Source organism: Gouania willdenowi, chromosome 15 (assembly GCF_900634775.1).
Source record: "Gouania willdenowi chromosome 15, fGouWil2.1, whole genome shotgun sequence".
Classification (NCBI taxonomy): domain Eukaryota; kingdom Metazoa; phylum Chordata; class Actinopteri; order Blenniiformes; family Gobiesocidae; genus Gouania; species Gouania willdenowi.
This window is the reverse complement of record NC_041058.1, coordinates 3,966,474-3,989,488: the sequence shown is the minus strand read 5'-3', so window position 1 is coordinate 3,989,488 and position 23,015 is coordinate 3,966,474. Positions and strand designations below refer to the sequence as shown.

The following is a 23,015-nucleotide window of genomic DNA, read 5'->3' as shown; positions in this document are numbered from 1 at the left end:
ATGCCTCTGAGGAAGACTGACAGTTGGCAGTCCAAACATGTCAGGAGATAAAAGTAAATTTCCTGAAAAAAGTGAAACCTTAATATATTACTTCCAAAAAGAAGACAAAAAGAACTTGTATCCATATGTGTGCATGTGTGTTTTAAGATGTTTTTAATCAATAAATAATTGTATTTAATTCATATTTCATAATAATTTTCTATTTATTATTATAAAAACCATTTAGCCCTACAAAGGACTGGTGCCCCTGTCCAGGGTGTACCCCCGCCTAGCGCCCGTAGAAAGCTGGAGATAGACACCAGCAGACCCCCTGCGTTCCTGAAAAAAAAGCAAGCGGGTCAGAAACATGTGGTTTTAGGGATGTTTCTGATTCAGGTCGCAGTACCATGTTTATTTATTTATTTACAAAACGTGACAATTTTTATCATTCAGTTTTGTTTATAAAGAAGTCCATTTTGTAAAAAAGGGGAGACCCAAGAAGCTCAAGCGCTTATGTACAGGGACCCACAGTTAAAATACAAATGCATCCAAAATACAGAATTACAATAGAAAAACGCACACACACACACACGCACATGCACACACACACACACAGACTCACAGTGGCACTGTGCTGCTTCATGACGGCGTCTGGAGGACCTTCAGCCAACAAACGTCCGTTTCTCATGAGACCGACCTGCAAAACACACACGTGGAGTAACAACAACACTTTCAGCACGGGGTTTGCATGTTCTCCCAGACCACTACTGTTATAGCAGAGGTTAGGACCCCCATTTGAGGTTGCAAAGACACTCGGGGTGGGTCGCAAAATGCCTTCAAGAAACTAAGAATATACTTTATTAACAATTTCAGCCCATTTTTTGCTTATTTATTTACCCTTTTTCTGCAACTACACCAAACTTGCCATATTTTAAACTATTTTTATCACTTTTTCTTGCCGCATTTTTGCTCCTTTTAATGCATTTTTGTTAAATTTTTTTCCACACGTACTTATAAACCACTTCCACCACTTTTCCCACGTGATGTTGCATATGTTGACCCATTCCATTATTGTCACTTTTAACATCTTTTCACCATATTTCATGCTGTTTTTTTTTTTGCCAATTTAACCACATTCACGATTTGTCATGCCTATTATCTAATTATTCCAATACTGACACTTTGACACCTTTTTTTACCACTTTTTCTGTCCGTTTTTGCCCACTCTAATTTGCAACTTTTAACCAATTTCTGAGGTTTTTAAAATCCCATTTCACCACCGTTTTCCACCATTTTTGGTCACTTTCAACCCATTTTATTTGTGGTTCAAACAACAATGTACATCTTTAAGATTACTCTCTATGGCTCTTTACGTCTATGCAGACCGCCGATTCAGCTTAATAAGGCAATTCCTAAGTTTCGTCTCCTTTGAGACTTCTTTTTGCAGCTTCTTTCGTGGCTGATGCTTTCAATATTGGAAGCACAGATCTGTTTGCAGTATGTGCATAGCAATAAGATGCCAGGCTTTTCCATTTTTGAGTTGTTCGTCACTATATACTATTGACTATATACTATGGTGTAAATCAGGGATAAACAATACATTGATAGCGATCGACCGGTTGATCGCGGAGGCATTTTGTGTGGATCGCACGCAAGACCTCATAAATAAATGAGAACGTTACAGCTAAAAATACCAGAAATAAAACCAAACAATTCAGCTTTTGACCTCAGTTTGAGGGGGCGCTAGTGCACCAATGTGTTCATTTACAACCTCTTATAATAAGTAGAAGAAGAACCTCCACAGCGCAACAAAGCTGCTCATCACCATTTCCACCATGTTTGGTCACTTTTAACCCATTTTATTCCTGATTAAAACAAGGATTTACATTTTTAAGATGACTATATACTATGACGCAAATAATAATAAACGTTCCTGGATAACAGTGGATATTATTCAGATAAATAAATAAATGTGGTTATAACAGATTCATAGAACAATGGACCATCATTTTGCTGACTTTAGGGATGGACCCCAAAAAGTTCTACCCTTTATTCCCCCTTATAGATGGTCCTGTTACTTCATACAAAACTACTACTAAGTTAGTGTAGAGCCCTGGTAAGTTTTATTTTATTCAGAAAACAGGTTTTTTTTTTTATTTTTTTAGGAAATTGACTTTGATCTCCTGACATATTTCGACTGTCAACTGCTAGTCTTCTTCAGAGGCATCTGCTGATCACTTTGATGTGTCCTTGGCTTCTGTACAATAATTACGGCAAGTTTATTTTGTTAAATGTTTGTACATAAATCTTAACACATTATTCAAAAAGAAGACAAAAAGAAGTCGCTGAAATTAAATATAGACTGTACTTGGCATGTTTTGGATAAACAGTAACCCTGGATTTCAGTGGGCGGAGTCTCCGCTGACAGGTACTCATTGTTTTTTTTTTTGTTTGCTGGGTCACCTGATTCAATGATACAAATGCGAAAACAACCCTGGCCTGATTTCGTGCGTCACACACTTCGCTCATTGAGCCAAACGCACATAGTTGCTTTGTGCTTCAGGTCGGAAGCCGCGGCGGCGTGTTGACACAACCTCATTCCTGAAGTCAAGTATTGCAGCAGACACACGTCATCAAGTCAGTCTCATTATAGTGGAGACTTTAAAACTGTGCTGTGCAGTTTCTCCTGCTCCAGGTTTGACACCAGCAGCACAAAAATAAACACGCATCAAACCAGTTGGTGCGACTTTGTTACGTGTCCATGGACGTTTGTAAATAAGCAACTAATCAAAATAATGTAAATAAAATATATGTATATAATACAATAATATTAATTAAAGTTATAACTAGAATAAAAAATAAATAAAAATCTGTCCATAGACACAATTAATCGTTTGATATCAGAACTAATATTCTGAATGGTAAATAATACATTTTTCAAAATAAAAAGAAAGAAGGGAATTCAGAAATTAGTGAACCAAACCACAAACAAACAAATAAATATGTAAAGAAATAAATGTATCAATAAATAAGAAAGAATAGAAATGTAAAAATAAACGGGTAAATAAATAAAACACAAAAAATATACAACTAAATAAATGAATGAATAAACAATGAATAAATGTAGAAAAAATAGCAAATAAAAAACTATAAAAAGAAAAAATAAGAGATTAAACATGATAATCATAAAAGATAATGAATAAAAAATAAAATCCTCAATGACAGCAAAGTTTTTTTTAATAAATACAAAATGTAATTGTAACTGCAATTAGTTTATTTTGTTCTTTTCATAATTAATTGTGTGATATTATAACTAATATTGTAAATGGTAAATAATATATTTTTCTACATAAAAAAACAAGTGAATTCACAAATTAGTGAAATCAAACAACAACATAAAACAAGTAAACAAACAAATTAATATATGAACAAACAAAAAAATAAAAAATAAAAGATATAAAAAGGAAAAAATAAGAAAACAAACAGAAATAATAAAATTAATGAATCAATAATCAAAATAAGTAAAAAAAAAAAAATAGAAAATGTAATTGTAATTTGTTTTTTAAAAATAGATGTATTGTGTAAAATACATGTTAATAATAACTCGTCATTTCAAACCCAGACTTCTGTGTCCCACACAGGAGAGTTTCTCTGCAATTATAAACATCCCGAGGCAACGTTTAACTCATCATGTGAGGAGGAATTCTGCAGTAAAGAGTGAAAAAGAGCTTTAAATACCAGGCCTGAAGCTTCACTTCTGTCTGCACACAAAGCAGGCAGGCTTCACTTCTGCACTGAATACAGTAATATCATATAAAGTAAGACAACAGGGAACAATAAAAGAGAAGTGAAACCACATGTAGCACACCTCAGACATCTGATCATAAAAATACAGCAAGTACTTCTCATTCTAAACATAGAAAATTGACCAGATGTGAACATGAGTGGTGTTGCTTCCTAATTTCCCCTAAAGTTGGTATCTGCGTATCTTAACCTGGTTTTGGTAACACTTATTTGCAGTTTTATGCATAAGGCTGATTAGCATGAATAAGGTGTCATGAACGCTGTCATTAAGTTGTCATTAAGCGTCGTTCGCTAGATTATGACACCTTTGGAGCTATGTTGGCATTTTTAGGGTTAGGTGGAGGGATCTAGTGGTGCTAGGTAGGGTTAGGGTTAGGTAGAGATAAACAAAAGAAATGCGGCCCGCAAGCTACATTGGTGAAGCTCTAAAAGTAAACCCAAATGTCTCAAAATAACAGACAAAATCACAGAAAAATACACAAAAGGACAATAAAAATACACAAAAGAGCATTATTCATGCTAATGACAAAAGAGTTAGCAGTTAGCGTAACGAAGGGTTAGGGTTAGGGTAACAAACGGTTTGGGTTATTAGCATTATTCATGCTAACGACAAAAGAGTTAGTGGTTAGTGTAATAATTAAGGATGTCCCGTTCTGATCACATGATCAGAAATCGGGCCCAATCACGTGGTTTCAGACTTGATCGGAATCGGACATTACCTCTCGATCAGGACTTGGATATATATGTATATTTATTATCATTATAGGGGTGGGCGGTATACCGGTTCCACCACATAACACGGCCACCACTTACACCACAACATTAGAGTGGGACCAGTGTGAAAAACTTGATAAACCAGCAGCAGCTAACGCTAGCAGTTTCATACTCACCTCCAAAGAAGAAGAAAAAGAAGAAGAAAGTCGACCACCACATAACATGGTCACCACTTAAATCAGAACATTAGAGTGGGACCAGTGTGAAAAACTTGATAAACCAGCAGCAGCTAACGCTAGCAGTTTCATACTCACCTCCAAAGAAGAAGAAAAAGAAGAAGAAGAAGAAAGTCGACCACCACATAACATGGTCACCACTTAAATCAGAACATTAGAGTGGGACCAGTGTGAAAAACTTGATAAACCAGCAGCAGCTAATGCTAGCAGTTTCATACTCACCTCCAAAGAAGAAGAAGAAGAAGAAGAAAGTCGACCACCACATAACATGGTCACCACTTAAATCAGAACATTAGAGTGGGACCAGTGTGAAAAACTTGATAAACCAGCAGCAGCTAACGCTAGTAGCTACATTTTCACAGAAGAAGAAGCTTGACTCCTTCCAAAGTATCTCTTGTTTCTGTTTCTTTAACCCTTTGTTTGAACAGAGAAAAGTAAGAACTCACCATGTTGGCCTGCCGAGCCTCCTCGATGTAATGTGTGGTGATGATGACCGACACCTTCCCCGTTTTTACGATTTCAACCAGATGCTGCCAGATCCTGCACAAAGACAAAGAAGTCGCACAACCATCTTTTAAGTCATTTAGAGCATAACTCAGCATTGCTGGGTGCTGTTAAGCAGCCTGGGGGTTGGAAAAGGAAACACTGAAGCGGGATTGGCAACTGGAGGTTAGCGGGCCACATGCGGCCCTCAAAGCAAACACACAAAATATCAACAAAACCACAGAACACGACATAATACACATAATGATTCAAAAAACACACAAAAATGACGACAAAACACAAAATATCAAAAATGACAATATGAAAAACATAAAACACAAACAAAAATACACAACGTTATTATGAAAACCCACAATATGACGACAACAAAATCACACAAAAAGACAGAAAAACATAAAAGACAAAAATACACAAACTGATTCTAAAAACACACAAAATGACAACAAAACTATTAAAAAAAAACAACAACAAAAACGTTTGTGATTTCTGTTGCATCAGTGATAGGAGCCTCAGCAGGGGAGCTAAACAGCCGCATGAGGCTCGAGAGCCGCTGGTTTGAAGACCTTTTTCAAACACAGTTGTACGTACTTGGCCCTCAGCACAGGGTCCACCCCGACCGTCGGCTCGTCCAGGATCAGCAGCTCTGGATTCTGCAGCAGAGCCGCACCGAGAGACACACGCCGCCTTTGGCCGCCGCTGTGAACACACACACACACGTGGGAGAGCAGCTGTCAGGAGATCAGCAGATGCCTCTGTAGAAGACTGGCAGTCAACAGTTGAGACACGTTATGAAATCAAAGTAAATTTCCATTGTCATTGTTGCTGTTTTTATCATTTCCATTGTCAGTGTTGTTACTGTTGTTATTGTTCTCCTCATTATTGATTATCTGTTATGTATTGGGTGTCACAGTGCTTTGGGTTTGATGGGTAAAGGAGAAGCAGCTGAGTAACCTGACAGCCTGTTTGCACACAGCATACATTAATATGGGATGAGGCCTTCCCGGCACCTTTCCAGGGAACACAGAGGCCTTTGTAGAGAGTCAGGGATGCGAATCCAGAGCAACCCACATAATCAGGACCACAGGAAATTAACTAACCAACACCCTAGATCTGTTCCTCTCCTTTGTTACAGACGTATAGAGAATAGATTTGTACCTGTGAATGGACTAAATGTACAAAGAAGAACAAAAATTGTTCATTAATTCACACTCGAAAAATTAAGAATGACCTCGTCTGTGCAGCGGCCATTTTTGTACTTTTTGTTTTGTGTATTTTTGTTCTTGTTTGGTTCTTTTTGTTCTTGTTTTGTGTATTTGTGTTCTTGTTTTGAGTATTTTTGTTCTTGTTTTGTGTATTTTTATTCTTGTTTTGTGTATTTGTGTTCTTGTTTTGAGTATTTTTGTTCTGTTTTGAGTATTTTTGTTCTTGTTTTGTGTATTTTTATTCTTGTTTTGTGTATTTTTGTTCTTGTTTTGTGTATTTTTATTCTTGTTTTGTGTATTTGTGTTCTTGTTTTGAGTATTTTTGTTCTGTTTTGAGTATTTTTGTTCTTGTTTTGTGTATTTTTATTCTTGTTTTGAGTATGTTTGTTCTGTTTTGAGTATTTTTGTTCTTGTTTTGTGTATTTTTGTTCTTGTTTTGAGTATTTTTGTTCTTGTTTTGTGTATTTTTGTTCTTGTTTTGAGTATTTTTGTTCTGTTTTGAGTATTTTTGTTCTTGTTTTGTGTGTTTTTGTTCTTGTTTTGAGTTTTTTTGTTCTGTTTTGTGTATTTTTGTTCTTGTTTTGTGTATTTTTGTTCTTGTTTTGAGTATTTTTGTTCTTGTTTTGTGTATTTTTGTTCTTGTTTTGAGAATTTTTGTTCTTGTTTTGTGTATTTTTGTTCTTGTTTTGAGTATTTTTGTTCTGTTTTGAGTATTTTTGTTCTTGTTTTGTGTGTTTTTGTTCTTGTTTTGAGTTTTTTTGTTCTGTTTTGTGTATTTTTATTCTTGTTTTGTGTATTTTTGTTCTTGTTTTGTGTATTTTTATTCTTGTTTTGTGTATTTTTGTTCTTGTTTTGAGTGTTTTTCTTCTTGTTTTGAGTTTTTTTGTTCTGTTTTGTGTATTTTTATTCTTGTTTTGTGTATTTTTGTTCTTGTTTTGAGTATTTTTGTTCTTGTTTTGTGTATTTTTATTCTTGTTTTGTGTATTTTTGTTCTTGTTTTGTGCATTTTTGTTCTTGTTTTGTGTGTTTTTCTTCTTGTTCTGCATGTTTTTGTTCTTGTTTTGTGTGTTTTTGTTCTTGTTTTGTGTGTTTTTCAGTCTTTTTTTGTATTGTGTTGTGTGTCATGGTGTGCTGTATCATGTGAGGGTAAAGAAAACTTGAGGATGTTTTCCCTCATCTGGAAATATTTATTGGTGTGACTTAGCATGTTTTTGTGTCTCTGCCTTTTCGTGACTTTTCGGTGTGTTTTTGTTTTTCATTTTCTGTTCTTTTTAATCATGTTTCACGTGATGTGAAAACTTGAAGATTACTCTTTGTGTTCCACATATTGCAGACGGTAAATAGCAAGTTATCGGGTCGACTCATAGGTTCAAACAGTTTTATCTACTCTAAATATTAAGGTATAGCAGAGTAAGAATGGTGCATGTTTGATTAAGACATAATGTAATCTGCAGGAAAGCCATTCTTCCTGTTTGCACTCCTTTATCTCATATTTGTCTTGACAGATGGAGAAAAGGAGGTTTCTCTACAATGGGTAACCACATGTGTGGTGTAAAACAATAAAGTGATGTTACACAACATTCCCTTCCAGTGATATGTTAAAGGACTGAACCTGAGTGCCTGAACAAAAGGCTTCAAACCAGTGCTGCCACATTAGCAGGAATTTAAGAGAAGAGAGTCTCACATGGTCTTAATTGTTGTTCAAACTCTTGACCTTTATAGGCCAGGCTACCAGACTCAAAACGCCCTCACTTTGACCTTCTTCTTCTTCTTCTTGTTGTGTACACTAGTTAAAATCACTACTCCTCTGTTATTCATGAACGGATCGGGCTGAAATTTGGTAGCTATAATCTATGGATGTGTACGCATCGATGCTCGGAGCCAGCGAGATATTCTATGAGCAGATGTCAAGAGCCTCTCGGAGACCTTTTTTTACTCGGTAGAATCGAGTCATGTGACTGAACTCTCGGGAACGTGGTACGTGCTTTTTGGCGCGGAGAAGTTCCGCGGGCCCGGCCGTAGTTCATCAGAACTTGTTCTATAAGAGGAGTTTTATTTGATCAAAATATCTAATTTAGCTTTTGTAATTTTTTGCAAAGAAGATTCAGTAAAATGAGAGGAATCCTTAACTTTTGCAGGACTGGATGTTGACTCCAAAAACACACAAAATGACTCCAAAAATACACAAAATGACTCCAAAAACAGACAAAATGACTCCAAAAACACACAAAATGACTCGAAAAATACACAAAATGACTCGAAAAATACACAAAAATACATTGAAATACATAGAATGATTCCAGACATACAAAACGTCAACAACAATTACACACATTGATTTAAAAAAAAAAACAGAAAACGACTCCAAAAACACCCAAAAGGACAAACAATACACAAAATAACACAGAAAACACACCAAACGACAAAGAAAATATTTGTTAGATTCAAATTGTTGAAAAATTATCAAATTAGCTTTTTTTAATTTACATATATATTTATTAATTTAGGTAGAATAAGAGTATTTATTTTAAACTGTATTTTGTTCTATATGAAGAGGTTTGTAACTAATACAATTAATATCTCAAGATGACACAGTTAAAACACAATCCTTCCTGTTTATGGATGAGCAAAAGAAAATAAAAAGTTCACAATGTATCCCTGACTAATGGGTATTTTCCTTCCTTGTGCAGGTGCATTATCACTTTAAATCACTTTAAATTATATGGTCACATATTCACTCTTTCAACAGGTTTTTTCCTCTTGTAACTCTAAACCAAAAACAGTCACTCGTTGCATTTCTCAGTTTAATCCTCATAGTTTCTCAGTAAAACTAATTATGACTCAAGGCTTAATTTAAACCTTCATTTAAACTTTTATTTGAACAGATAAAGACAAAGTCTCCGAAAGTAAAGCCGTTAAACAGAGAGACAACTGATAACTAATCAAGTGTCACCGATTATAATAATCACCAGAATGACTGAAACACCACATGCTTAAGACAGATAATTTCCTTTTCAAGTATTCACCCGTTGTGCTTCAGGGCGTGGCCATGTCTGGAGACCAGAGGCCTGCGTGAAGCTAAAAGTGACCCAACCGGGGACGGCTCACCTGAGATTTCGGACCAAACTGTTCTTCTGAGGTAGATGTAAGAATTCGACGAGGAAGTCCATGCGTGCCTGAGTCTCCTTTGACGTCAGCCCGTGAATCCGCCCGAAGAAGGACAGGGTGTCGCTGATGGTGAACTCGTTGTACAAAGCCAAGTCCTGTACAGACAAAAACAGCTTTAATTCATAACATAAATCATATTTATTATTATTATTATTATTTATTGTCCTTGGACTAAACATGAAGACTTTGGATTTCAGATCAGAGCCTTAGAAAAGTCCTTATCAAGAGTGTTTTAATGGTGGGAAAAACCATAGAGAGAGACAAGACAAAATAAAACACAACAAGACAAGACACAACATGACCAAGAAAAGACTAGACAAGACCAAGACACATCAGACAAATCCAAAAGCCATAGAAAAGACCAAGACATGATAAGAAAATGGATTTTCAGTCATTACTGAAGCTCAAAGATGTCCTTTTTTAATACATTGGTGTCGAACAAAGGCTTTACAAGCTGCAAACACTGGGTAAAAACCAGTAAATCATCATTTAATACCACATGCAGCCAGTACATGGTTTGTAATCTGGTTTCAGAGGTTTGTTAATGAGCTGAACTGTCTCCCTGCAGCTGCTGATGTCGGTGTCCTGTTGCTTCGCCTGCAGCTCATAGATCACTTCCTTTTTTTCTTTTCACATAGATCACTTCCTGAAGGAAGGAGGGAAGTTGACGCGCCATGGAACGTCACCGGCCTCATCACACATCCAACCCCACATCCATCACTGGACGCTCCAGGCTGGATCACAGTCCACGCTGCAGCTCTGTGTCAATCCTATAAACACCTGCTGCTTTATAGAACTACTTTTATCACATGTTCACAACTTACAGTTTAGGGTTTAAACACATTTAATATTATGATATGAACATGTATACATTCACCTTCCTTATTATTTAATGCTTCAAAGGTGGAAAAAAAAAAAAGACATTTTCAGTCACTTTAACAAGTTTTGGAGGCGTTCAAAGTCAAAATTTAACAGTGGGAGTTTTGACAACAGGGGAAAAAAAGGTGTTGGGATTTTGTCCATTGGGATTTTGAGAGTTGGGATTTTGAGCGTTGGGATATTATTTTGTTGGTATTGTGTCTGTTGGAATTTTGAGAGTTTGGATTTTGTGGGTTGGGATTTTGTGTCCATTGGGATTTGTATGTGAGGATTTTGTGGGTTGGGATTTTATTTCATTGGGATTTTGTGTCTGTTATGATTTTGTCTGTTAAGATTTTGTCTGTTGGGATTTTGTCTGTTGGGATTTTGTGCATCTGAATTTTGTCCGTTAGGATTTTGTGGGTTGGGATTTTGTGGGTTGGGATGTTGTGCGCTGAGATTTTATTTTGTGTCCGTTGGGATTTTGTCTGTTAGGATTTTGTGGGTTAGGATTTAATTTCATTGGGATGTTTTGTCTTTTGGATTTTTGTCAGTTGGGATTTTGTTCGTTAAGATTTTGTCTGTCTGGATTTTGTTCATTGGGATTTTGTCTGTTGGGATTTTGTGCATTGGGATTTTGTCATGGCTTTGTGAGTTTTACCTGTGGCATGTATCCAACCTTCCTCCCAGGAACGTTGTGTCCGGGAAACGCAGGTGGTTTTCCCAACACTGTGATGTGACCCTTGGATATTTTCAGGGTTCCCACGATGCATTTCAGCAGTGTAGTCTTCCCACAGCCGCTGGGGCCCAAAAGGCCGTAACTGCAATGAAACATCATGAATTTCATTTAAATATGCAATGTTGGATTCATATTTGTAATCCAAATATGAATCCATATTTCTGGACATGAAAACAGCTGGATGGGGTGAATGTTCACGTTAGGAGAAACAGTCGAACCTTATCAGAGTAGCATCAGTCCTGTTGAGGACTTTTACCAGTACTTAAGATAAACAGATGAGATAAAACCTAAAGAAAGACGACAGGCTTTGTAAAAAAAGTCACATCACTAACGTTCCACAGCCCGACTGAGTAAATTACTGTCAACCAGAACAAAACAATGTGAGGAAACATCAAAGCACGGAGCAGAAGGAGCAGATGAGCTCTGCACTGACTCCACATGAGGATCTTCAGTTCAATCAAGGGAAGCCCCCGAAACAAATACACAAAATGACTCCAAAAACGCACAAAATGACATCAAAATACATCAAATGATTCCAAACATAAACAACGTCAACATAAATACACAAAATGACTCAAAAACTAAAAATTACTCCTAAAAAACACAAAGCCACTCCAAAACATGCAAAATGAAAAAAGATAACATAAAACTACTCCAAAGACACACAAAAGAACAAAAAAACCCACAAAATGACTCCAACAATACACAAAACGATTCCAAAAACCCCCAAAATAACTCCAAAAACTAAAAGATGACTGAAAAACACCAACTCCTAAAAACACACAAAAAAACACACAAAATGAGTCCAAAAAACACACAATACATAGAATGACTCCGGACATGCAAAACCTCAACAGAAATACACAATATTATTCCAAAAATACACAAAACGACTCCAAAAACTCATAACAAAAAACACAAAGCCACTCCAAACACATGCAAAGTGAAAACAAAATGACACAAAACTACTCCAAAAACACACAAAAAGAACAAAAAAAAAAAACACACACACACAAAATGACTTCAAAAGTGCACAAAACTAATAATATCTCAAGATGACACACTTTAGATGAAAAAGGTTTATGGATGAGGAAAATAAAATAAATCAAAGTTCTTAATGTATCCCTGACTAATGGGTATTTTTCTGCCGCGTGCAGCTGCATTACACCTTTAAATCCTTTTAAATCCCTTTAAATGATATGGTCACATATTCACTCTTTCAACAGGTGCTTTCCTCTTGTAACTCTAAACCAAAAACAGTCACTTGTTGCATTTCTCGCTCCGTTTTATCCTCAGTAAAACTAGTTATGAGTCGAGGCTTTGTGTCTGGCTACAAAGCTTCATCTAAACAGATAAAGATAAAGTCTCCTAAAGTAAAGCTGTCACGCAGAGAGAAGAGCGATACGTACGCACAGGAAAGTGTAAATTATAGAAACAAACCAGCTCGTCCCTTTTTAAAGTTTCATGGATAATTGACATTCTTGCACATAATCAGTCTGAGGATAAATGACGAAAAGACAACGTGCGTAAACTGGCTCCACCTTAACAATGATTGTTAGCCTCAATTCCTGAAGCTCAAATCCACAGATTGTGTCATTCAGTGTAGGACTCTAGCACATAGATATAGAGACATAGACAGTGTTTATTTATAACTGAAGAAAAACAGCATTAAAAGCATTTTAACTGTAGCAGTAGCCAGATTGTTTTATTAATAAATATATAAACATACTATTTTAGGGTAAAATCATAATGTGCTAAGTAGAATGATAACATATATAATACAATAACATTAATTATCATTATTATGTTAATGTGAAGTTTTAAAAAGAGGCTTCACACCTCTTCTTACAGAGAGAATGGGGTTATGTTTTAAGTGGTCACCCTTTTAACTGGTGACTGGGGTCCACTGTGGTAACAGACCTGCCATTGTTGATACTACGTTGGTTTGACTTTAGTAAAGTGATAAAATGACAATGTTTAGCATCTTTTCTTACATAGAACCCAAAATGGACTAAAACTGCAGAAACCGAATGATTGTAACATAAACGAGCTGATCAGCAAATATTTTTCCAGTGATCTTATCATTTTATTGTTGTTTTTATTGTTAATGGTGTTGTTATTATTATTGTTACTCTTGGTTATTATTTTCATCACAGGGTTTATTGGCAAGGCTAATGCTAGGTTAACTCATTGAGTGCCATTCACGTCTATAGACGTGAATTGTGTTTTTTCGGTTGGGGTTGCTAAGAGACAGTGCGACGAAGCTCTCCGGTGAATATCTAACTTGTATCATGATGTAGTGACCAACTGGTGACATGTAGGTGGCAGCAGAGCACCTTTGGATGAGAGATCACCCGTGATGGGCAGAGCAGAGAAGAAAGGAGTTTACAAGAAAATGGCGCTACGATGCTGAAGTTCCCACCAGTTCACAGCAGCGCACACTCGACCAGAGCATGTGTAGAACTAAGTGGACTATTGATAGTGTGGCGATGGTGAGAGAAAACGATTAAAAAAAATGGGGCAAGCGGTGATACTGAGGAGGAAGTTGCGTGAGTGGGAACTAACAGGGGGAGAGACTTTAAAAATGACTAAAAATGCTCTAAAATGGCTGGCATTGAAGGAGTTAATGACAATGCTAAACTAATGCTAATCCTTAGCTAATGCTAAGCTTACGCTAGGATAATGCTAGGTCAATGCTAATACTATACTAATGTTAAATAATGTTAAGCTAATGCTAAGCTAATGCTAGTGTTAGGTTAATGCTAGTTAATGCTAATGGTAAGCTAGTGCTAAACTAAGCTAAAGCTTTGCTACTGCTTTGCTAATCTTATATTAATGCTATGCTAATGCTAGGCTAATGCTAAAAATATGCTAATTTTAGATAATGCTAAGCTAATGCTAGTGCTAACATTAAAATAATGTTAGTTATTGCTAGCTAATGATATGCTAATGTTAAGCTAATCTAATGCTTTGCTACTTCTTTGCTAATGCTATACTAATACTAAGTCAATGCTCATGCTAGCTAATGTTAATGGTGGGCTAATGGTTAGCCACTGCTTTGCTAATTCTATACTATTGATAATGCTAACATTAGGTTAATGCTCCTGCTTGGTTAATGCTAATCATAGGTTAATGTTAATGCCACTGCCAATGCTAATGTTAATGTTAATGGTAACGATAATGCTAATGCTTGGCTAAAGCTAATGCCAAGCTAATTCTAAGATAATGTTTGAGCAAACCGGTCAAAAAATGGATGGATGGATCTTCTGAATTTGCTCATGCAGCGTAGAGCGACTTCATCCTCACTTGCATTTTCTTCAGGAAATGCAAATATTCTTCTTACTAGTTATTTTTTGTTTCTTTACATTACATTTTTTTCTGTTTCTTTGGTAGATTTTTATTGCTGTAGCTCGGTTTGTTGTACTCATGATATTTTAGTTTACTATTTTACAATTTTTTTGAAAAATGTTTTCGGTTAAACGAGATCTCTAACTAAAAGAATATGTATTTAAGTGATGTCTAAAGAAAAACAGTGCAGAATAAAGTGCTAAATCTATAAAATGAAATAACATTCAACACACACTCACATGTGTCCCTGTTGCACAGCCATGTTCAGACTGGTGAGGACCTTCAGTTTCCCGTATGACCGGCACACATCTCTGCATCGGATGGCGTAATCCTCTGGCCCAGACGGCAGAGACGCCTCCAAATCGGCCGTCATGGTGTCCTCCTTCAGCTGGGAAAGAGAAAAGTCGTGAGAAAAACCAAGCGGATCGAGACAATATTAACAAACACAGTGTGGAAAGACCGTGAGTACGTAGATGAGAGTCTTTGAGGACATTTTTAGCTTAGAAGGAGCAGTGGCATCAAGTAAATTCCCAAAGAAATGCTGGAAGGAGAAAAACGCTGGTAGTTTGAGCTTTTTTCTGTTCGGCAGGTCCCTTAGCTTTATGGTTAACATTTTCAAGTTCTTAAACTCAAAGCAGCCCTGCTTCACACCCCAGCCCGACCGACCCAGCCCTTTGAGCCAATCCTTAAAGTTACAGGTCAACTACTGTCTGCAAACACAATCAAAAGACAAGGGAGGACGGCTCGACTGAATGTTTGTTGATTTTTGCAACAGTGCTGCAGCGCTTGTGGCCACTCGGGGCGCTAGATGTGAAAGTTACAAATCTAGCGCCCCTAGTGGCCAAAAGTTACACAGTGTGTCTTTAAGTACATTTAGTAGCATGTACTTATTTTTATTTACTTTTACTAAAGTAAGGGAGCAACTTCAATACATTTTCAATTCAAGTACAGTATTTATACTTTCACTTGAGTACTGAAGACGAGTACTTTTGCCACCTCTGGTTCTTTTAATTAGAAATCACAGGAAAGTACGATAGTAAAATATGCACAACTATAACAACATCACATTACGCTCTCACCTTAAAACAGTCGACTCTTCCCCACCCCTTCCATTTTCCCACCCTGACTCCTTCTTCCCTGTTCCCTTCCCCCGGATCAAGTTTTTCTTACCCTTCCTCCGGGAGGTCTAGTGATGGTCACAATTAAAAAAAGAACAGAAAAAAACACATATCTCATAAACACCTGGAATTCCTCGAAGTTTCCCTCCCGTCGCTGCCAAGTACAAGAGCCTTGGAACAATCCATGAAACGCCTGCAAACGTTCTTCAATCACATCTTTTTTCTAATTCCAACCGACTCCCGCCTTCAACTCTCATTTTTCCAGAGCGGAGATTAGAAAGATTGTGTAATCTGGTGAAACAACGCTGTGTCACCTTTGACCCTGTAGCCTACATTTGTAATCGTTTCACATTCTTTCCTCTAAATGAGGCCTGGGAGCCCCATCCGGCTCTTCAGGCTTCCCTGTACAACAAAACGTATTTTATAATAAACTTTATATATTTCCTTTATTCTCATTTGAATTCTATTCTGTTTCCTAATTTTTCATTCATTTATATTTGATCAAATTGACTATTTTACAGTTTCTAATTTTTGCTTAGCATGTTAGCATGTGCAGTTTTACACGAGCATGTAAAACATGGGAATCATCAAAATCTGTGACCGCAGGGTGCAACATTATGAGTGCATTTAAATCTTATATATATATATATATATATATATATGTATGTGTGTGTGTCTATTATCTTTTATTATTGCATTTAAAATTTCAAATAAAATTAGAAATACATTTACATTTGACAAAATGAAAATATAGGATACAGCTTGTGTTTTAATTTGAAAAAGAATGGTATTTTTTGCAGTTGTTGGTTATTGTTAGCATATGCTTAACATGCAAAACATGGAATCATCAAAATCTTTGACCACAGGGCGCGACGTTACGAGTGCATTTAAATCTCATTTATTAAAAATATACAGAATATTCATGCCACTTTAGCGCAGTGGTTACCAACCATTATTGGATCGCGAACCCATTTTAATCATCATGTTTATGAAAGTGTGTTACAAATACACAATAGCCAGGATTAGTGCACAAAGTACGGAAGCGGATTATGAACGATTTTGATGGAGAAAATAATTTTGGGCAAATCAAGAAAAAATGTCAAAATTAAAAAAATAAAAAAAAAACAGGATAAAGTTTTGTTTTCACCACAGCTGGCCTGCCATGGACCTAAAAAACAATCTGTTTACATATGTACTGTATATTTACTTTTATTTATTTGTATTCATTATTTTTAATAATTTTGCACCTTATCTTTCATTTGCACATTTTCTTTGTGTAGTCTTGCTCATTTTTTCTGCATGTGTGTAAAATTATTATTATTAGTGTTGTCTTTGCCGTTCTAATTACCCCTCGGGGTTTAATAAAGTATTCTCTGACTCTGATTAGAAATTTCGAAAATGGTGATAAAAGTCAAAATGTCTGCTAATGAAGTCAAATCTACGGAAACTGACGAGGGCCAATTCTGTGCCAGCTCTGATTTGCATTTTAAATAAAAGTAGAACGACATTTATATTTGACAAAATCAAAGTATAGGATACAAATTGTGTTTTAATTTGAAAAAGAATAATAATGTATTTTTTCTGAAATTAAATGAAATGACAGGAATATTTATTCTGTTACAGTGTTTTTTGTTTTTTTTTGAAGGGAACAACATTGTAGGCGCTAAGGTTGATCCCATTCCCAGAGTGCTAAACGTTGCTATTCTGGAGTCCCTAGAGGAAGAGTCAACAGGTCATCCTATGGGAGTTCAGGAAGAGGAGAAACAACAACATGTGGACTATTAAATGTATTTCTTTGTTTCTGCTCCATCTTTTGTTCACACCTTAAAAGGCCTGAAACTTCTTCTTCTTCTTCTTCTTTCTCAAAAGGTGCAGAAACGTAGACGTTAACAACTTTTCCCTATAAATAAACACCTGGTCTCATTTTAAACCCTCTGTTTTTTTAATTATTCCAGGGTTATGCTTTTACCTTGATAATGTTTATTAAAGTGAGTTACAAATACACAGTAGCCAGGATTAGTGCACAAACTACGAAAGTGGATTAGGGACGATTTTGAGGGAGAACATGATTTTGGGCAAATCGAGATTAAAGCTGAAATGTCAAGATTAAAGTTGAAATTTTGAAAATTAACTCAAAATACACAATAAAAGTCAAAGGTTTGCTAATGAAGTCAAATCTACGGAAACCGACGAGGACCAGTTCACGACATAGGCAACTGGTGGTCCGGGGGCCACATGCAGCCCTTGGTCTAATTTGTAATGCCCCCAAAACAATTGTAATTCATGAAGTTGGAAGTTATATGAAGCCCAACAAAACACACAAAGCTCCAGAAACACAGACAACAACTATAAATTGCACAAAATGTCCACAAAAGTACACAAAATTATAACAAAGACACACTAAACAACCACATAAACACAAGATCACAACAAAAACAACAACATATACAAAAGGTGTTCAAAGATACACAAAATAATAATTACCCATGTTTTTTTTGTTTGCTTTTTTTGTACTACCAATTACTAGACATTTCAGGTGACCCCATTTTAATTCCAGGTGACCCCACATAGAATCCCGACCCCAAGGTTGAAAAACACTGCAGTACAGCTTTGTTGGTTTTATTTTGAAAAGCACTAAACATGCATGATGTTTCTGTACGAGTTGTTATCAAACAGCTACAAATGAAAGTTGTCTGTACTTCCCCACATAAAAAAACAAAAAACTGCACGATTAAACGATATAAAATCAAAATTGAATTATTTATTGAGGGATTTTTAAAAAGTCAAAACTGGATAATCAGGATTTTGTTTTGAGCTAAAATCGTGCAGCCTTAGAGAAAGCTTTGCATAAAATACAGTGTTTGCTGTGTTGAAAATTTAGAATTTGAAGTATTTTGTGGCGAAAAAAAGAATGAAAAAAACATGCAATGATTTTAAATATTACTTTTTTTTTTTACATCCACCAAAATTTCACATTTTATTTTTTTTATCATTCTGATTAGCAGTAGCAGTTAATGATGAAATTAAGTGTATTTTTTGATGTAATATTCAGCAGAATTAAGTTCAGTCGTATGACACCAAAAGGGTTTCTCACTTCTTCAACGTCTGCAGCTGAAACTCACCGGCTAGAGACGAAGAGATGAGGAAGAAGAGGAGCGAGGGACGACTGACTCCACAAACAACACACAGGAGGACAACAACAACGAACAAGCATGTGAGCGTCAGGTGACAGACGACAATTGCTGTGGACGGGAAGTGGAAGAACTGGTTGGGTCCACCTATCACACACATGCACGCCTTTTCCTTCGCAAACAAATACCCAAAGGTCTAACTAAAGCTTCATTAAAAACAACAGGTTCAACAATTGCCCAAACTGGACAAAAAGGTCGCCCTGGCATTTCCTGTCCAGACCAGTCCACTACATTATCAGTGACACCATGTTATTAGGTCAGTGATGCTCAACATGTGGCACTTTATGTCCTACTTTGAATTATTATAACCCCAGAAAACCTTAGAAAGGGGAAACTTTTACTCTTTTCACCTATTTCCTTTGGCCTTTTACTTTGTCCCATTTTCCCCCTTTTCAAAAAGACACTTTTTTCAGATTTTAGCTTCTTTTTGCCAATAAATACACCTTTGCCTTTGTCATTTTTGCAAGTTGTTTTTGAAACTTTTATCCAATTTTTTGTCCTTTTTTTAAAAAAAAAAAATAAATAAATAATTGGCCACTTTTCATCCAAATAGGATAACTTTTGACCAATAAATACCACTTGTTTCCTTTTTTCCTACATTTTGTTCCACATTTTGCCGTTTTTCACTCTTGTTTGCAAAATTTTGCTCATTTAATCTACCCTTTGCCATTATATACCACCTGGTTCCTTTATGCTTGTCCATTTTTTGGCCACTCTTGAATGCTTTTGGCTCATTTTAGTCACTTTTTACTATTTTCTTGCCACAGTTTTTGCCACTTTTGCTCCCTATTTTTGGTCAATTTTTGCAAGTTGTTTAAGACACTTTTAACCATTTTTTGTCCTTTCTTTAATTCTTTTTGGCCACTTTTCATCCAAATAAGCAAAATGTTGCCCAATAAATAAAAAATTCCCTACATTTTGCCTCTTTTTGTTGCACATTTTGCGCATTTTTCACTATTGTTTGCAACATTTTGCCCATTAAATCTACCCTTTTCCATTACATACCACCTGGTTCCGCCTTATTTGGCCACCTAGTCACTTTTCACGCTTTTCTTGCCACGTTTTGCCACTTTTGGCCACCTGTTAATATGTCTGCCTCCACTCGCTAGTCAAAAAAAAAAAAAAAAAAAACAGATAGCGGACCGGAACGTCCCATTTTTGTTAGATTTAACATTTAGGTTTAGATTTAACATTTAGATTTAACATTTAGATTTAGATTTAACATTTTGATTTAGATTTAACATTTTGATTTAGATTTAACATTTTGATTTAGATTTAACATTTTGATTTAGATTTAACATTTTGATTTACATTTAAAGCTAGGGTAGGTGATTTTCTCTAGATACACTTTTTTGTTTCAAATTGATACTAGATACAAGTTTTTGGTTGAAATTATCTTAACGTCCTGACATAAATTAAGATGTTTTGTGTTCTGAAAAAGGAACGAAGAAAATCTGTCAACCGTAGCAGCTGTAAATCTGTAATAACTTCGACCAATGGAAAAAAAACGAACCGTGCTTTTTAACCAATCACGTCTCCCTGTCTCCAGGGCTCGTTCTCGATCCCTCGCATGCACGAGCTCACACTGAAAGCATGTCACCGCTGACAGAATTAAAACAGAGTTTTTGGTCATGTTTTTTAACATAAATAATGATAAAGTTTATTGTTTACTTACTGCTGAATGAGACATGAGACAACAAAGTTTCTACACAGTACTAGCGATGAGCTGAGCTCCTCTTCTGCAGCAGCTGTGCACATGCATGTGAGTGAGACGGAGCACAGAGGGGAGGGGCGAGAGAGCCATCGGGGAGGCTACATTCAAAATCGTACTAGCTTTTGAAAATCATCTACCCTACCTTGAACATTTACATTTACTGTACATTTGACATTTAGATTTTGATTTAACATTTACATTTAGATGTGGCAATTATAATTAACTTTTACATTTAGATTTGACATTTATAAGTACCTTTTACATTTAGATTTGACATTTATAATTACCTTTTACATTTAGATTTGACATTTATAATTAACTTTTGCATTTATATTTGGCATTTATAATGCTAGGTCGTACTCATAGTTCATTATTATCAATGTTAAATACAACACTGTCATTTCGTCATCATTCAAACAGGCCTTATCCTGTTGCTAATGCCTATTGAAGCTAACATCATAAGATCCTTGTTAGCATTCCATCACGTAGCGCTAACGCACAAAGTCATTCACAAAGATGCTAAATAACCTAGCATACATGTTTTCTGAACTATTAGAAAGGAAATGTACACATGCAAATTTATTATCACCAGGCACAACAGATTCCATTAGCACGCTGATTGGAGAAAACCCAAGGAGGAGTTCGAAAAAGTAGGTTTTCCAGTTTTTACGATTTTGCTTCAACAAAAGTTTAGGTGGAAATGGGCGTGGCCTAGCCCAGGTGATTCAGTGCTATTCAAGGAATCTGTGGATATGAAGGTTTGAAATGTGCAACAAACGGTGTGGGAGTTACGGGCCAAAACATGTTGACCTTTGTTATAGCGCCACCTGCTGGTGGATATAGGTGAATTTTTGTGTCCAAGGTCCCTGCTGTGACTTCAGAAGGCTTCATCAGTGAACTGCTACTTCCAGGGTATGAATGTGAGTCTGCATGAGCCTCCATTGTTGTGACAAAACTGAACCATTGGAGTGAACGGAGTTCTGCATGGCTCTGGTTTTGAGAAGCTACACAGAGTTGACTTCTGATTGGCTCATTCATTATTATGTCCCGCCCCTTCACATTCATTACAAAAAAATTTAAAATAAAAACAAATTAAGAAATTAGTTATTTCTAAAATGGAATAAAATAACACATTAAAACATACATAGATAAAATAATCAAAATTAGCCACAGATTAGACCAAAAAACAACAATAATTTAGTTTACTCAGATAAAAGTATTAGCATTAGTATCATTGTTGTAATAAATCAGGATTGGGATTATCTGACCCTAACACTAATTTGTACAATTTATAAATGACATTGTTTTATTATTTTAAAAACTGTCAAGATCAAGAATAATTTGGAACAAGGAGTAAGAGCAACGAGAGTGAACAAGCCAGTGGCATCCACAAATTTACAAAGGAAAAGTGGGATTACAAAAAGGATTACTTATAGGATTACAGGAATAAGCAAACATAAGAAAAAGCACAATTCAAAATAATGTGCTTACGAAAAGCAGATTAACTTTAATTACAGGATTAATATCAGTGATTACACTATTATATAATGATAAATAACAATCCTGATTAGATCATTTTTATGAAGGGTCACTAATTGTGGATTTCTATCTTTTAAAAAAAAATAAAATAAAAAAAACATTCTTTCATATATAAATAAATAAGAAATAATTACACACGTATACACTTATTAGTAAGACGCTGCCGCCATACAATCTACAAAATGAAAAAAACAGAAAATAAAATAAACAAAAAAGTAAATACAACATAATAGACACAAAAAAATAAAAGTGAAAAATTACAAAACAAAATAAAAATATTTTTTTAGTTGTTCAAAAAATATTTTAATCAAAGGCATTTTGTGTAAGAAATGTAATCAGGTTGCAAGGATTTACAAATTTGCGTCTATAAATCTGTAGTAGAGCCAATATGGCAGTTTTTGGGCCGATGCTGATACCGATACTGTTTTTTTTTTTTTTTAAACTGATATCTGATATATTGACCAATAACAACATTGATACACAGAACATGATTCAAGACAAAGAACCAGTAATAGCAGAAGTAATTTGTAACTGTCAACATAAGGACTGTAAAGCCTGTAAATATTTAAAAACAAAGTTGCTCAAATGTCAAACAGTAACCATAGATACATAAATACAAAAAGGCAAAATATAACTGTAAACAATGAACTATAGCGGAATTAATTCAGTAACAGATTATAAAGCAGAAAGAACAACACAGAGTCAGTTAATACACAGTTTACATATTAGATACTGACAGACGTGTAAAGAATACTGATATATCATACACAATACTGTTACTTGATTTTTTTGTCATTTTACAATGTCTGTTGATCATTTTAAAACAGAAAAAAAAATAATCATTTACTCAGTAATGGTTGGGTGTAGAAATGTAACACATTATTTTACTTCCTTTAAAATG

At 35.5% G+C, this 23,015-nt stretch overlaps 1 protein-coding gene across 4 annotated transcripts in view; it reads right to left on the bottom strand.

Annotated features, from left to right (window-relative positions):
* abch1 (ATP-binding cassette, sub-family H, member 1) overlaps positions 1–23,015 on the bottom strand; it is a 36,817-nt gene that overhangs the window by 13,074 nt on the left and 728 nt on the right. For 2 of the 4 annotated variants that reach the window (XM_028469375.1, XM_028469378.1), the window contains exons 2-7: positions 14,792–14,940; positions 11,127–11,286; positions 9,548–9,702; positions 5,826–5,933; positions 5,180–5,273; positions 602–676 (exon numbers count right to left, since the gene is read on the bottom strand). In XM_028469375.1, the coding sequence (XP_028325176.1) occupies positions 602–676; positions 5,180–5,273; positions 5,826–5,933; positions 9,548–9,702; positions 11,127–11,286; positions 14,792–14,940 (741 nt within the window). Of the gene's footprint in view, positions 1–601; positions 677–5,179; positions 5,274–5,825; positions 5,934–9,547; positions 9,703–11,126; positions 11,287–14,791; positions 14,941–18,764; positions 18,905–23,015 lie in introns of those variants that run through there. The other 2 variants (XM_028469376.1, XM_028469377.1) reach the window with 2 other exon arrangements.